The sequence below is a fragment of the Sparus aurata genome, chromosome 20, assembly GCF_900880675.1.
Source record: "Sparus aurata chromosome 20, fSpaAur1.1, whole genome shotgun sequence".
Taxonomy (NCBI): domain Eukaryota; kingdom Metazoa; phylum Chordata; class Actinopteri; order Spariformes; family Sparidae; genus Sparus; species Sparus aurata.
In genome coordinates, this window is record NC_044206.1 from 17663767 (window position 1) to 17681314 (window position 17548).

The 17548-nt window shown below is 47.2% G+C and overlaps 1 protein-coding gene across 2 annotated transcripts in view; it reads right to left on the bottom strand.

Annotated features, from left to right (window-relative positions):
- The window catches only part of LOC115571265 (zinc finger MIZ domain-containing protein 1-like), a 128385-nt gene that overhangs the window by 39856 nt on the left and 70981 nt on the right, over window positions 1-17548 (bottom strand). For both annotated transcript variants that reach the window (XM_030400550.1, XM_030400551.1), the window contains exon 3: window positions 3797-3916. In XM_030400550.1, the coding sequence (XP_030256410.1) occupies window positions 3797-3865 (69 nt within the window). In that variant the 5' untranslated portion in view covers window positions 3866-3916. The remainder of the gene's footprint in view (window positions 1-3796; window positions 3917-17548) is intronic.

Consider the following 17548-nt stretch of genomic DNA (forward strand, 5'->3'; position numbering starts at 1 on the left):
GATCACCTTTACCAAAAATCGACGATGATGATGTAAACAATGACTTAAGACAGCAGAACGCGACACATCCTCCCATTTTAGAGGCTTATGTTTGGCTTTTTTGCTTAATAAATGACCAAAAAAAAAAAGAAGATTCATTCCTCTGAAAAATATGATTCATCCCTCCCAATGAATTAACGAAAACACTATGTAATTTCAGGAACATTTCAAATACACCATTTGTATGTTCCAAAAGTTTGCGATCCCCGCCCTTTGCCTCGAAATGGTTTGATCCACTGCCTGTCCAGCTGTCTTACCTAGAGCTGCAACAATTAGTCAATAAATCGATTGGCCTATTGAAAAAGAATTAGTTGCCACATTTTTTTCCACAATCAAATAATCATTTCAGTCATTTTTCACGAAAATATGTCAAACATTTTCTCATTCCAGCTTCTTGAATGTAAAGTTTTGCTGCTTTTCTCCGTCATTTACGACAGAAATTGAAGAGTTTCTGGGTTTTGGATTATTGGTTGGTCAAAAGACGCGACTATCAAGATATCACTTCAGGCTCTGGGAATTTGTATCAGGCATTTTTCGCAATTTTGGACATTTAGACTTGATGATTATCCAATTTATCTTGAAAACAATCAGTAGTTGAGAGCCCTGCCAGTGTCAAACCATGCAAACAACAGCATCTCGTACGAGTATCAGAATTAGTGCACTGGGCTGAAACATAACAATGTTCCCACTGCGTACGAGGAGTTTGGTTATTTGCGAGTTATTGTTTATAAATCACATTATTGCGATTTCACAACAAGACGCTCATTTAAAAATTACCACCGTAATGATTTCTGATTCAACTTCCAACCTCGCGATTCAATCAGGCTGACAGATTCCAATTTCCTCTACTTTATCATGGCGCTCGGCAGTAATTCATCATTTGAGCAACAAAATCAATTTGTTCCCCTGTCCGCTGCTCTGGCTGGGAGCATTCAGACAGACGTGTCACATCTTCCAGAAAAAAAACAACAACACAATGGAGGAGGCTTCATTTATATTCCTGCTCGAAAACGTCGGTGTCGCCTTTTCCGCCGAGATGCCAAAAAAAAAAAAATTTCAGCATGTGCACACTTTCAATTAAAGCAAACAGCTGGATTGGTTTACAATATTTCCTTAATTATTTTAATGGCTTGGATATTGGACAATGGGGAGCAGGGGGAGAAGATAGTGAGTTAATTGTTCTGATCTCCCCTGATGATCATCTTTGTGTGCGGGGAGGAGAATAGACGACCGGCTGAATGGGCTCGCTGCTAGTCTAATTGGCAGGACATAAATGGTATTTATTATGCGGGCCTTTCCAAACCCTGATTGTCTGCGGCACAAAGCTGCCTCTATTAGCAGGGTGCTGGCTCTCGCTGGTTGGTTTGAAATGACCTGGTGCTTAACCATTTATTAGATGGACTGGAGGCCTCCTTGTATGCCATGGATCTCTTTAATTGGCATGTTTACCCATGTGCTGCTTCCCCCGACCGCTAACATTGGGACGTGTTTGTTTAAATTTCTGCCTTGCGGGGGTTAATACATTTAACCCCCCGCGACATTTGAATTGTTTACACTTTTGTGTAAGACAGATGCATGTCCCCCCCCCCTTTCTTTTTTTCTTCTTTTCCCTGATCTCTGAACTTCCTTTACGGAATAATTCATGAGCTATTAGCGACACAGTGCATTAATGGAATCCAATTTCACCTCCCATACAGCTAAAGAAGGGAGTGGATATTGAATATTTGATCTCCCGCTGCGAGGAAGGTACCCAGACTGAAGACTGAGAGTGTTTACCTCTCGCTACCTTATTACTTAAAGACATCAAAGCCTGTCTCCACACATCGGGGCTTCCCTCTGTTTGCTCCCTAAACACTCGCCCCGTCTTGCCATCCAGCCTCACCTTGTCTCTCTCCCAGTAATAGCTGGGAACTCCCTGCCGAGGGTGAGACAATTTGCCACGTCCGCACTTGCGCTTAGGCGCGAGCAACCGATTCATTGTCCCACCGGGCTTCTGGTGTACTTTTTTTTCCTAGGAGGTGGACCTCAGCGTACACAGAGGGTCCGGGGAAAACAAAACGCGCCGTCAGTTAAGAAAGGGGATCAAAGGGAGCGAGGCCTGTAGCCCGGGGTTACGCAAGTATGTCTGTTTAATTCTGCCAGAGACTCGTCCCGCCGGCACACGGTGCTGAGGGCGAGAACAAAAGGACCTCGCTGGGAGTCAGCAGAGGTGGAGGGAGAGAGAAAAAGGGTGACCATGGGGGAGGGAGAGGGGGGGAGGCCTCCGCTCTTTGACCCCGGTCGGTAACCTGAGTCACCCCCCCTCCGATAGCGAGAGCTAACAGATTAGTCACTTTACAGTGGCGGGACAGGAAGAGACTCACACTGTGTACACGTGTGTGCAAACTCAGAAAAGGTCACCCGGAGTTATCGCTACCTGCATTTTTATATCAACAGCAAAGCAAACATCCAAAAACCTGATTCTGAAAAGGTTGTGACGCTGTGGTTTCTTCTCACTCTGTGTTTAGCACGTTCATAAGAGTGTTTATCATAAAAACGATAAAGTTGATCAGTTGGAACACGAAATATCCTGTCTTATTAACTGCATTTAAGGTCAAAAAGGCTTTGTGTTCTGTTTGTATTCATGTTTTACACAGCATCCAGACTGTTTTACGAATCGGGGTTCCCAGAGAAATCCACCAAGAGGGCAGATATGGAAATGAAACATCTGTCCTAAAGCTGCGTCGGTGTAAACATCATATGTCTGAAATGTCAACTTGTGTCAGTAACTAAGAAAGCTTGTTCCATCTTGAACATGGTGGGGGCTCTATTTTGGGTGAGGAGGTTGAAGAAGTAATCATTTCAAATTGTTGTTAGCGTCACACAAAGTACTTTGATGAAAATGCAACTAGTCTGATAAATTTTTCAAGGGAGAGAAAAGTCAGAATTATCTGATTCCAGCTTCTTAAATGTAAATATTTTTTGTTTCCTCCTCTATGACATCAAACTGAATGTCTTTGGGGTTGTGGCCAAAAAAAAAGCCCATCCAAGGACGTCAACTTGGGCTTTGGGAACCACTGATTGACACTTTTCACCCTCTTCTGACATCTTATAAACCAAACAACTAATCGATGGAGCTCCAGAAGCCGAGTCTGGCGCTCCGCCCCCGTGGTAAACTCCTCCCACCCGACACATATCCAGCGTAGCATCGTGCCACTTACGCCGCCGCCGCTCATCTCAATCCTGCACTTACAAAAAGCGCCGTCTCCACCGAGCATCCAGCTGCAGGCTCTGAATCTACACCCTCCCGCTGCGCCGAGCTCTTCTCGATGACGACGTCAGCGCCATGATGCAAAGTATCTACGCTGCACATAACCTACTGTATGTTTACATCACAGCACATCCCGCTGCCGACTGACTGAAATTTAGTAGAAGTCGTTCTTTACCAGAAAAATTAAAAGTCTGCAATTCCAGTAAGTATCGAGGTATAAATATATACTATAATCATGGAAAGGTTTACTGTACTGTTTAACCTTGTAAATCTTTAGCTTCAGAAGATTCTTCAACAATTTCCCCTCGCTGTAAGTCTTTTAAAAAGTACCATTACCTCCAGATTTTACTACTACAACACTTATGTAAATGTAATTGCCACTTTCCACCTGTGCAACACGTAATAGGCGGCATAAATTTTGCCTCCGTGTGATTCATGTGTCAAGTCTTCAGGTAATGATATAAATCGAACCTCGTAGACAGCAGACAGCCGGCGCCGCACACTCACCTGTTTGATACACTGCAGACGGTCATTGGTCTGCTGTATGTGTCTGTCCATCGACGGAATCGAGTTCATGTTGATTGTCCCTCTTCGGCCTCTACCTGCCAGCCATTAAACCGGAGCGCTCTGCAACAGAGAAAACACACACACAAACACACGCGCGTGTTAAAGCTCGCCTCTTTTCCTGAGAAAAAAAACTGCCAATCCCGTCACCGCCAGGATATTGCAGTTTAGTGTGTGTGTGTGTGTGTGTGTGTGTGTGTGTGTGTGTGTGGCACGCTTGTGAGCTGAGCTGGGAAGATATTGATTTGGCAGGTGACAAGCACCTCAGAGGAGCCCAAAGGATGACATTCCCCTCTCAGCTCCTGTGACACCCTTAACAAGCCCTGGCGCTTGCCCCTAACGCCGCCACGCGCCTTTCGGAGAGAGAGAGAGGACACACACGCTGGGATGACTTAGAGAGGATGTCTGACCATGTTTAAAAAGCACCTCGGGGTGAAAACGAACAGAGGTGGAGGCACACACATACACACATGCGCGCAGCCAGCCAGCCAGCCTGTCAGTATTATCTCAGAAAAACTGCATGAAGCCCTTCCATCCCGGCCTGTGAGAACATTAACTTGGCATGCGGCTCTCTGTTTACATTACTTAGCCATTATGTAATCTTTGGTTAACAATTATCTGTACCCTGGGCCCAGACATGCTCTACATTTCACTTCTCCCTCCTCCTCCTCCTTCTCCTCCTCCTCCTCCTCCTCCTCCTCCTCCTCCTCGAACAAAACCCCTTACAGCGCACTATTGATTTTGGAACGGCGGCTTATGGAAAACCTCTTCCTCTCTCTCTCTCTCTCTCTCTCTCTCTTTCTTTTTCTCTTCTGGAGGAATAATTTTTCACGGCAAAGGCAAAACAATAAGGGGCCGCGATCTGACACGCCACGCGACATCATCACGAGTTAAAAAGAAAGTATTACAAGCCGCATTTAAAAGGTCATCAACTTCACCCGCCGGAGGGCTCTGATTTGACGTCAGCATTCAAATAAATATCACGCCCGAGGTGTCGGCCGTAACTCGAGAGTGACCCGCAGCTTCATGGGAGTTAATAAGCACAAACATACTATATGGGTGGTGTCAGAGAGTGTCCTCCTCCTCCTCCTCTTCCTCCTCCTCACTCCTCCTCTATCTCAATCTTTCCCTTCTTGCTACTGCAGGGGCATCTCTCCCCGCTGTGCATCATCTCTCACTCAAACACTCAGACCCCCCCTCCCCTCCAAACGCCATCTTTCTCCATTACCATCGCACAGTGAGAAATTTCAGTGCACGGAGTGCCGGTGAGGAAAAGAAGAGACAGAGAGCGAGAGGAGGCAGCATGCTGCACCACACTGATAATGCTCACTTAGGGGTCTCTAGCTGGATTTAACGGCAGGGCCAGTAATCTACTCCACTAGACAGCTAAAGAGCTTTTATGCTACCTATTGGAGCTGCTCATGCCTGTACTTGAGAGGAGACGAGGGCACACCAGTGCATTCCTCTCCATAAATTAGAAAGGCTCATAAAGAAAAAGAGAGATGTCTGAGGAGTTTTCCTCCGACACTCGTCGCGGGCGGAAAGCATTTGTTTGTTGACATTTTTGATATCTCACGGAGAGAGCGCCTTCTGAGGCTCGAGGGAGGTGTCACTACACCGCAGTGTCTAGGGCTGCGACGAACACACTCTGTGTTTTCACGATCGATTAGTCATTTGGTCTATAACGTGTCATGACATTTAAAAGAAAAAAAGGAGATGGAATTAATCTTGGATGTAAAATCAAACCTTGACCCAATTCTTTCATCATTTACAATCAAAGATACCAAAGAAAATCAGCCTCGCATTTCAGAACCAGCAAATGTTTGGCATTTTATTGGCAGGATTATAAAGTTTCGCCTGTGTCTGTTAGTTAGTTGGTTGGTTTGTAACCAGGATTACACAAAAACTACTGAATGGATCTCCACCAAACTTGGATGGAGGACGGATCTCGGGCAAGAATAGACCCCATAAACTTTCGGTGCAGCTTCAGATTACTTCGGCTCCAACCTGATCCACAAATCAAAAGTGTCAGTTTTTTAAGATCTGGGGGTGACACTCAAAACTCAACTGTCTTTCTCCAGGAAGTCGCACCTTGCTGCTTTAAATATGTTTGACTTGGTATTGGATTAGGCATGATTGAATTAAAGTGGACTGTTGGGCCTAGGCAGAGGTATGTGTCAACATGAGCGACACCCTAGTTATAACTAGACAACCAACCTGATTCAATATATTCTGTCTTGTATTCTGATTCAAAGAGACTATCCCGGCAAAAAAAAAAAATGATGCACGTAAATGGTTGAAAAATGCATCAACATCGTCATTACAAGCATTAAAATGGAAACAGTGCAGTCACACAAAAAGCCTCCCCACGAGGGATGATATATGTTCCTGCACTGACTTCCTTTACATCCCTCTGGTGTTTGCTGCTGCTGTAACACTCCCCCTTCAGTCTCCTCTCTCTGCCAGCTGACACTGAGCCGATCCACATCGAGGGGACGGCCCTGGAATCCATCATGCCCCTCAGCCACCAGCAGGTGTCTCCCTGGCCCTTCAAAGGCCTGGCTAGTGGCACAAAGAAGGCGGAGCGGTGTTGCTTTAAGCCTTTACAAGCTCTACAAATCCTCAGCTGCTGCTTCCTAACAGGGCCCACTCAGCCCGGCACTGCCTGTCTGACCTTGTGGTTATTGATGAGCGAGTCGACCTGCTCTCTCCGTCTCCCTTCCCCTCCTCCTGCCCTTCCCTTGCCTTTTTTCTCTCTCTCTCTCGATGTCATCTCTCTTACCTCCAACAGTGAGTTAAAATGAGGGGGGAAAGAAAAAAAACAGAAGGCTGGGCTGCCTTTCACCGCCCCGGTTTAAAACACACACTGTAATGGCTCCTCTGACCTCGCTGCCTGTGTTTTATATATTTACATATATACTCTACCCGGGATTATTTTTTTAAATTTTTTTTAAAAGTACAAGACACAGCGCTGGGGAGTAATTTAATTTTCAGTTATTCACTTGTTCTAATTAAACACCAGTCCTTTGTTATATCTTTAATGACTAACAAGAGCCAAATTAAAGATTAAACCCGTGATGCTGTGGAGATATGACAACAGATGCAATTATGAGCCTCCCCCCCTTCTATTTACATGCTCTTTTTCCATCTCGCAGATGTTATCATTTATTATTTTCTCTGCGCCATTACCTAATGTGAACTTATTTGCCTTGATTCAGCTTGTTATCCCCAGAAGTCCTTCCCAAGCGCTTCTGACGGGGGTGGAGGGGGTAAACCGGTGCGGATACATGCGTTACTCGAGCTTAATTTAATAAAAATGTGCGCGGCAGGCGTTACACAACAAGTTGAGAGCCGTGGATTCCTGCACAACAAAAGACACACGAAGGAGGGTGGGATGGAGAGGTGGGAGGGGAGGAGGGAGACCCGCTTTCCTTCCCTATTCAAGGGGGAGCCAAAATATATGTATTGAGTGGGAGCTGTAATAAAACGAAACGGGTGAGGAGATGCAGGCTGGGAACAAATATGAAAGGCAGTGGAGGATGGCGGCAAGGTGATGGAGCACCACCGGAGGATTGGATGAAATTATCTCTTTATAATCAGGGGGCTTCTGCATGGCTGCCTCCTCCATTGCCCGGTGACAGATGAGGCCTACCTCTTCAAATGGGCTTTTTCACAGTGCTATCAGCCCACCTCTAGGGTAAAAACAATGTTTTTCTTCCCTCCTGTACCACCACTTTAAAAAGCTTTGTTTCCACGCGGCACCCCGCGAAGGAGAGGATTGTCTCCCGTCAGGCAGGGTCCATGTTTGTCTCATTACGTGATCACGTTACATAAGTGCACCTCAGAAAAAGAGGGCTGCGGCTTTAATTTGATGACAAAACTGTGCCGCGGCGGAGACAGGGAAGACGGTGATGCTAAATAATGTTGAATGAAGACACTAAAGCAGAACGTTATCCCCGGTAAGTAAGAGGGATTGCTTTTTGAACTGTCACAATCGCACAGTTTGCGAATCTAAACATTATTCCAGACGCCCCAAAAACCCAACCTCGCATCTTCAAAGAGACTTTTTCCAGCCTGTTAATGTAACGTAGACGAGTTCAGCTCTGCGGGATGAAAAACAGTCTGAGGGGGAGAAGAGTAGACAATGATTAGCTTTATCCCACCATCACAGCAGAACAAATGGATCATGAACCCTCGCCGCTTTACACAGTCTCTCAGCTGAGCTGTCATGGCACAGGGAAGTGGTAAACAGATTTAATTTATTCATATAAATGGCTTGTGAATCAAAGGCAGTCAGGCTACTCCAAGGCCGGGCAGAGTGCTGCTAGAGGGATATTTCCACTTTATTAAAACCCAATTTTCATACTTTTGGTCATTTGTCATGATAACATTGTGCTAATCACGACCCAAGATCTGGGAACATGGTGGCGTCACCCACTGGCTTGTGCAGTTTGAAGCCTTGAGTCTGGCCTTAAGGCTGCCGCCATTGTGTTTTTTAGGAGCCAGAAGTGACCATATATGAAGATGTCCTGATTGGATCTGACTGAGAACTAGCAGCGGCCTCTCAATCGCAAGGTAGCAACGCCTCTAAAGCATACCCTGCTTTATCGTCTATCTTACTGTAATACTGTGTTCAAGAAGACTTTAAACTAGTGATTCAGCCCATAAACTCACTAAGAAACTTTTTGCTGGGGTAGAAGTATTTTTTTCATAAGCTTACATACAATCTGCATTTTTGCAACCGACACATTAGAAGAATTCAAAAATCTGAAGAGAGTGGCATACAAACAGAGTAAGTGACAACTGCTGCTCTTGGCCGTAACTAGCTACTGTTAGCTAATTAGCTCGTAGCTCAGTTAGCCCTAGCGTTTTGTCTGGAACGTAAGCTCGGATCGCAAAGATCTGGCAGCCTGACGAGAGAGTGAACACGGCTGGACACAAGACCTGGACTGAACAAAGCCTCCAAGACCGACAGAGGCTATAAGGTTAGCATGCTAACTTCAGAAGACATCTCGTCCTTGTAAAGTAAAAATTCTGTCCATATCTTGCAAACTGCTCTTTTATTAAGACACTCCTGCATCGTCTTCACTTCTCAGAGCCCAAAGCTTCACCCAGATTTTGTAAAAAACCAACGGCGGATTGTAAACAGGCCAACAGTTGAAGGTGAAGTAACAATAACACATTTTCTTTTTTTTTTATACAACAGCACTTCTCCTGCCTCTGGAGGGGCTCGGCCAAAGTACAGTACATGATCACAGTACTGTGGGTGACTGCAGGAGCAGAAAGACAGCAAGCCGCGCTGGCCACCGTCCCGACCACACACACACTCACACACACACACACACACGCATTGGATCTTCTCACCTTCCCTTGAGTGCTGGACCGGCATCATGATACCATAACAACACCCTCAGTCACTCCTAATGTGCTTTACAACAACACTACAGGCGGGGTGTTACACCTCTGCAGAGCTGTGTGAAACACCCCCCCCCCCCCCCCCCCCCCCCCCCAAACCAACCAACACACACAGGGAAACACACACACCTCACTAATCGAATGCCCATAGTACCGCTGACACTATTAAAGGTGGCCTGAGTGGAGGAATCAGCATTGCTCCTCGCACCTCACGTTGAGACTCGCTGCTCAAGGTGATGGCTTCCCCGTGAGTTGCCTTTTGTAGGTGAATTAGGCAATAAAGGGCTAATCTGCGCCATCATTGACTGGGGCTCGGCTGTTTGCAGCACTTGCTTAAGGGCGATAAAGATGAGGGAGGAGGTAGAGGAGGGGGGGTGGAGGGGGGGAGGAAGCATCTCTTCACCCTCATGATTTTAATGAGCTCTGATTCCGAGATATGTCTTGTTTTTCTTCCGACTGTCGGCCGAGGCCGGCGTGAAAGCTCCCCTTTAATTATCTCAACATTGCGGAGACGCTGTTTTCTCTCGCGCGCCGAGGGTAGGGGGGGTGTTTAGTTTGGAGAGGGCAGCTCTAGGACTCCAGGTGTCTGCCTGGTTCTCTGCCTGGTGAGTGGGCCAGGCGGGCAGCGGGGGGACAAAGCTGTGTTTGTTCGTCGGAAGGAAAAAGCAGAGCGGATGGAAATGTGTACGAATCGGCGCCGCTTCCATTGTTGCCTTACAGAATGTGCCATAATCCTCGGCAGGCTCCATCCAGAGCTGGCACGGAGGATAATATGAGCTGCCTCCTGCCTGTCCCACCTCCCTGCTCTACCTCCCCTCCCCTCAGCCCTTCTCCATCACCTCCTCCCCCTCCCTCCACCCCCCATTTCTCTGCTGCACACACATATGGACACGCAGCCACTCGAGTGCGCACACGCACACACACACACACACGTACACACACACACACACCTCCCCACATGGCTCCTTAACAGGCTTGGGAATGGATTCTTTTATTTAATGTGGTTTGGTCTGCAGCTCCAGCGGCAACCGTGAGCGAGGGTGGGCTCGCAGTTGTGCCACTCACTCACTCACTCACACACACACACAAACAACACAACACACACACACACACTCAATTCTAGGAGCCCTGCTGGGTTGGTCGCTGTTCACTGATCTCTCCCTCTTCCCCTCTGTCTTTCTCCATCTCCCATTCTTCCTCTAACTCACTCCACTCTCACTCTCTCTCTCTCTCTCTCTCTCTCTCTCTCTCTCTCTCTCTCTCTCTCGCAGACCCACATTCCCTCCCCTCCGTCTCTTCCTCCCTGCCCTCTCACTTTTTTTTTTTTTTTTTTTCTCATGACAGCTCACATAAGCAAGCCTCCTGGATTCCTGCGGGAGCCCCACGTTCAGTACACAGAGATTGTTCAGCCATCAGGCACATCTGCAGCGTGATTAGAAAAGCAAAGGGAGCATGGTGGTTGGGGTGGCAAGGAGGGTGGGGTCGGTTGAAGCCCACACCACCACCATCACCGCCACCACTGCTGCTGTCGCTGCTGCTGCTGCTGCTGCTACAGCACAGCAGAAGAAGAAAAAAAACAGAGGGCCGGGGATCATAGAGGGGCCTAAGCAATATCTCCTCTCTAACCAAGGGTAACGTTTCACCAAGTCTCCGAGGCCTACGCCGCCTGCGATTACACACACAAAAAAAGGGGACAAAGGCAGGTGGGGGGCGGTCTCTCTCTTCACCACCAAAGCCACCCCACCCACAATCCAACTCGCCCGGAGAGGAGGTGGCTACATGCAAAACATGAGGAGCATCCTTTTCTCCCTTCTCCTGTGTGCCCTCCAAACAGCTACTCTTTTAATTTCCTTCCACCCTTGCGCTAATAGCAGGGGAGGGGAGGGTGGATGAGGCGGAGGAGGAGGTGGAGGAGGAGGTCAATTCCCTCGGGGCGCCGGAGGAGGCAGCACAGATGAGCCACATGACTGCGTGTCGTACCACCACCAAATGCAGAGCAGCGTGGTGCTACGGCGGCTAACCGGCTAGCCCCTCTCTCTCTCTCCGTCTCTCTCTCTCTCTCTGTGCGCCTGTGGTGCTCGATCAGCCTCGCCGCCCGCCGCTGAGCTCCCCTCTCTCTCTCTTTCTCTGCTCTCTCCGCAATCCTCCAGGAATTTCAGGGGAGGCATGTGAGGATGATGAAACCAGCGAGCCGAGCGTAAAAAAGCCGTGCTAACTGTTGCGATACGAGGCGATATTCGCACTCGATATCTCACAGAAAGAGCCGTCTCTACCCCCCGCCAAAAACACTCTGTCTTGAAAATTGCCTTTGAGGAAAAGTCAAAGAGGCATTTTATTTCCATTTTTGGGGGTGAGCGATATTGTTGCCGCGTAGGTGCCGACAATGTTTCAGACAACTTGTGAGTGTTTGACTCCCCCTCCTCCTCACCCCTTCCTCTTCTGTGCTCTCTCTCTCTTTTCTTTTTTTTTTCCTTTCCCTGCCAGTCTCCTGGTTTATTATGCATTCAGCTCATGTGTCCCTCCTGTGAGTGGCTGTTCATTTTCCACATACCACGCTTAATCCGGGGCCAGCTAAAAACTTTGAAATAGCGGGAGCCGCAGCCGCTACCCAGGAGGAGCCATTATGAGGTCTGGGAGAGGGAGAGAGAGAGAGAGACTGATAGCGCCGGGGGGAGGAGTGACAGGCGGGCCGGCAAGATACATGGGAAGGAATTCAAAGAAGGCTGCAAGGGAGAAACACGAGGGCGTCCGTGTTCGTGCGGCAGGTGCGCGGCGATAAGTTACGGGCGCAGTCGCGTGTTTTTCTTGTGTGCGCGTGTGTGTTTTCGACAGGGTTGCTGGTGTGGGCGAAGGCGGGTGGAGGACCTCCTCGTCTCCATTGTGCCGGTGACCTTTGGCCTTTTGTGACTTTGAGTGAATGGGAGGGGAGAGAGGGAGAGAGAGAGTGAGTGGGAGAGATTTTGAAATAGTGCATGAGCTCAACCTGCCTCCGATGCTGACGGACAGCAGCAACATGAGCTTTCTCTGTTTCATCCAAGAAGCCTGAGAAGACACACCATCAAACTGACAGCACCTATTACGACCTCGCTGACAACTCTATTTTAAAATTTCATGGGTAGGGTTTCTGTATCCCGGCTGCGGCCACTGGACATCGTGATCATCTATTAATCCATGCATTATCGCTTTGATCCATCGATCGCTTGTTTAATCTCCCTAATGACTCCTTTAATGTCAAAGAATGCCCTTTAAAACCTGACAAAGGCAAAAGAGGCGTCGTGAAACTGCTTATTTTGTCCACAAATCCAACGACATTGAGCTCAAAATGATTTAAATCAGAGAAAAGCAGAGAATCCTCACAGTTAAGGAGTTTGAACCAGAACATTTTTGCACTTCTAGCTGGATAATTTCACCTAAAGGACACAATTCCTCATCTTATTTTGGGTTACTTCTAGAATAAGTAATAATGTGAGATGCTCTGTTTTAGCTGCTGTCTCTTTAAGGCCCGCCCCCTCCTCAATACCCAGTCTCCTCTTATTGGTCAGCTCACACACGCCTGAGCCAGCACCGCTAACAACAACAACAGAGCAGCTGTGCTGAATTAATTCTTAGGTGCCAAACAAACTGCTTGCCATAAACTATGCAAATGTGTGTCATGGCGACGTGGTGTGATGTCGCTAAATCACAGAATTATAGGTGGGACGACTAATGAGGCGTTTGAGGAGCAGTGTTTTCCGTGGTAGAGATGAGCTTCTGTTGGTGCGGACTTTGACGTTTTTGTACCATATTAAAAACTGAAGTTTTGTCCCTTGATTACTCAGTTCATATTTTAAATGTATTATGTTATATAGTCTACATTTTGGAGCTTTTCCAAGTCAAGATATTCCTGTACAAAGAGAATCCTCTCAGAGCTCTTTCCGGGCTTAAATCCAATAATCAGGCAAAGATTATATATCCTCAAAAAGATGAAAAACATAATCTTCCTCTTGCAAATGAAAAGTGCGTTTCATAAGCAATAAAACACTCTATTCCTAAACTAATACATGCAAGGGATTTGAGTCTGCCGCAGCCTTACTATGTCTGGAATGACGAGTAGCTTCTGGGTGGCTAACGTTAGCAAATGAGTCAGTTAGCTGACTTCGTTACCTCCACTGTGTTTTAATCATGTACCAAAACGTGAAACGTGTCAGTTATACGGTCTTAGTGTAAATGAATGATCGATTAGAAAACAGCTTTGTTTACCCACCATCTTCTTTAATTTCTCATGTTTTTGCATCCGAACCCGTCACTGACCTGCTTCCTCTGAAAAACACTCCCCTCCTCCACCCTGCAGACCTTCCATTACGATCCTCTAACTGGCATGACTCATAAAGATATATTTTTTATATCAGCAGATTGTCTGATAACCTTGCTGAGCGGACTGATCCTGTGTTAACAGCTTGCTCGTATCTGCAGCCATCGCTCCCTCCAGGGAGAAGCCTCTCATTCCACAAATGTGCTCAATTAAAAAGAGCAGAGTGCTCGGAGAGGGGCAGCGAGGGGCCATTCCCTGCGCCTGTTTGATCTGGATTTCCTAATTGGTCAATGACAACACATTACCAGACAGGCGGACGCTTGATCCACTGAGAGGAGGCTTTTGACTGCCCCCACAGCCACCGCCGCCGTCCTACACGCCCCGTCCGTGACCAGGCAGAGTGTGTCTGTATGTTAAGGAGGGGTGGGGGGTTGATTTAGGGGTTAGGTGACACAGGCTGCCGTAAATCTGTGTCACAAATCTTACACATGGGGGGGCAAATACACACACACACACACACACACACACACACACACACACACACACACAGGCATGTGATGAATCCCATGCAACAGACAGACCTCCTGATCGGACAGACCAAGCCGCTCACCACTCACCGCTCACCGCTCACTCTGCTCTAATTTGCCAGATATTGCGGCCACATTTTGATTGCCTTTGTGTAAATGAATCGGGAAGCCTCTCATTTCACGTGCGGCCGTGAAGAATGTGTCTGGGGAGAAAAAGGAGATAGACTTAGCAGAGTCCTCAATCAAAACAGCGGAGACGCTTATTCAATATTGTTTTTGTGCACATCTTCCCCTCTTAAGTGGAGGGCATCCTGAATTATCTCGCCCGACGTAAGTTACATCATTTCACCCGATCCCGTCCTCCTGTGTGTTGTGTGGCACGTGAAGGACTAAAAAAAGGGCGAGCTGGAGAGCATCCGTGCAGTCTCAAGTGATGCGGATCACATGTTTGTAGAACAGTAAGTCGCATTTTATATAATCTTACAGCGCGCTAAAAATAGCATCAAATGAATATTGAATGCTAGGACAGAGGAGGCGTTATGCAATTCACGACTTATGCTGTCAAGCGAAGCGATAGCGGCCTCATCCCTTTCACACACATACGCACAAACGTCACATAATCTCTTTCATATGAGCTAAGGGGGGAAAAAAATAGCCTCCACAAACACTTTGTAATTCGAGTTGTTTATTTATACCATTACGTGTCATCGAAGGCTGCTTTGAGCACATACGAACACCTAAAAACGACAAGTCACCACACGAAGGGTGAGATTGAGAGGTTTCTTAGGCCATGTCATTAGTGAAGCAGTATATCAGGGGTTTAGGTTGTTTTTGTTTTACTGGCTGATTATTCATTCAGTCTCCCAAAAAATTCAATATCAGACATCCAGAGTGGCCAAGGACACATCTTGAACAACGGAATAACAGTATATCAGAGAAAAGGAGCAAATTCTCTGATTTAGAAGCCAAAACCAGCCATCTGGGGATTTTTGCTTGATAAAATCAACGATTAAAGGGAAGCTCCACCAATTTGACACATTGAGGTGCATTTACAGGTCTTGGGGGGGGGAACTACTGCACATGTGAAATATTTTTTAAACTCCTTTTATGACTCCAGAGGAAGCTGCAGCTTATCCGATGTATCTACAGTGATGTCACTCAGTGGCTGAGCTGCATTGTGGGTAATGCAGTTCTGCTGAATCAATTTTGGTCATTTTGCTATTGAAACTATCCATGATGAGTCAGCAGTGTTATAGGAGGATGGTGCTAGACGAGTGGACTGCTTTTCAAAACCGGGCGCCTACATTACCCACTTTGCAACTTGGCCACTGAGTGACTTCACTGGAGGTCATTTATTAGATTAAATGCAGCTTTCTCCGGAGTAGTAGTGCTCTTTAATGTGTAAAACTGTTGAAGTTGCCCTTTTTTTAAGTCTTATATTCAGTCTCCAGATCTCCTTAATATTAAAAAGAGGACTATTCTACCTGTGGATCCGTGGCTCGTATAATATTCCGATCTTGTATGTTTATGGGTGTCATTTAGCTGCAACCCGTCTCTAGCTGCTGGCAAACAGCAGAGCTCCACATCATCCATCAGGGAAGTTGGGGAAGCTTGACAGGTAAACATAAACAATGCTGCCTGCAGTAGCATTTCGAGAAAAGTGTATGGGACACACACACACACACCCACACCAACAGACAAACCGACAGACAGAGAGAAAAAGGTGTGAGAGGCAGAAGGGAGGGGAGAACGAGAGACGCACCGGATCAGAGAGGAGGAGGAAATGAATGCTGCAAGAGGTGGAAAAAGCCGAGAAATTCTGTATCCTCCTGTTTCAGCCCCCCGAAAACTGCTGAACCATCAGCAATTACAGGCTGGCTGGATCATGAATCTCTCTCTCTGCAGTGGTCTGCTCTCTCTCTCCTCTCCTCCTCCTCCTCTCTCCCTCTCACCGCTGGGTGATACTGCAGAGGTGTGCGGCGGCCCCTGTAGTCAGTCATCTGGGCCGGCGACAAACAAACACACTTAAAAAAAACAGCAACGCGCGGCTGCTGCGTGATCGCCCGACTATTATTAATCCCCCGTGCAAATCAAATTGACACTTTGCATCTCCTTTTGCCGTGACAGTGTAGATTACGCTGTCAGGGAGCGAGCTGATATGCAAAGCGGCTGCTGTTTTTTTTTTTAGGGGGGGGGAGAGGAGCGCAGGTGAGCGTGATCCACGAGCTGCAGTCCAAACAGGCTGTCAGGGTGGCCCTGGGACAAAGGCGGAACGAGATGGCGGGGGCCACGCGCTCATGCACATATGTCAGGACACAAGTAGAAAAGTGCTGAACATATAATTAGCTAATCCAGTGGAAAGCGCAGATAGGCAGTCACTTAATTAAAATGATTAATCAAGGGCCAATAAAAAACTTCTTCTTTCTAAAAGTGCTGTCTATAATTACAAGCGGCTCCCTCCACTCCGCGCCTTCAATATGTGCGCGCAGCGAGTGTGTTTGTGTGCGCGTGCGTGATCGGTGTGTACCGACGGGAGGGAGGGAGGGAGAGAAGTCAGCTTCCGCGGCTCATTCAGTGTTAGGATCCTCGGCTAATGAGATTAGTCAATAATGGATTGAAAGCAAGTAGCCTCCCCTCCTCCGACACAATGGCCGGAGAGGCTGCCCCGTCAGCGACACATCCCGCACTGGTCGATACGCACACAAACACGCTCACACTTAGAAAACACATCCAAACAACAGGGGGCCACCTTTTTAACATACAAATTGTGTTATAATATCGAGCGGCAGGCTGCTTCGAGGCAGCGCTCTACGTGCCTCGCAGGGCTGCAGACAATTCCCAGGGATTTAAATTCAAATTAGGAAAGTATATCTAGTCTTGATCTACAGAAAAAATGGATATTGTAGACATCATGCCGGGGCCCTCGAAAAAGCCTGAGATCTCTTTCATCACATGAATGAATGCTTCATGACGAACACTGAGAGAAAAGAGTCGCTGCCGCCGCTGAGTTTCTGAGCCCGGGGAAGGACAAACAAGTCTTGAGAGTTGAGAACTCCTTCTCAGATAAACAAAGACATGAAACGGGCTTTAAGGCCAGCTCGAGCACAAACAGAGCTCTTTTCAAACCTGTGAACAACCTGTTTGCGAGGGTGAAAATAAACCTTGCACAAACAAGACGCAGCAAGCTGCCGCTGGTGTTCGAGGGCCTTGATGCGTTTACAAAAGCGAGTCGGACACAAAAAAAGGAGCTTGAAAGCACCAGCAAACGGGAAAACTCAATTGTGGGATTGTATGTCTGTTGACGATCAGAAAAAGTGCCGCATCCGTTCAAACTTGTGTGTCTCCAAGAAGTATTTAAGCACAGGCAAGATTTTCACTCTCCTGTTTATGCCCCTTTACTTTAACAGTTTTATTCACTCACTAAGGCGACATGATACTGCCACACTGATGTCAAAATCCAGA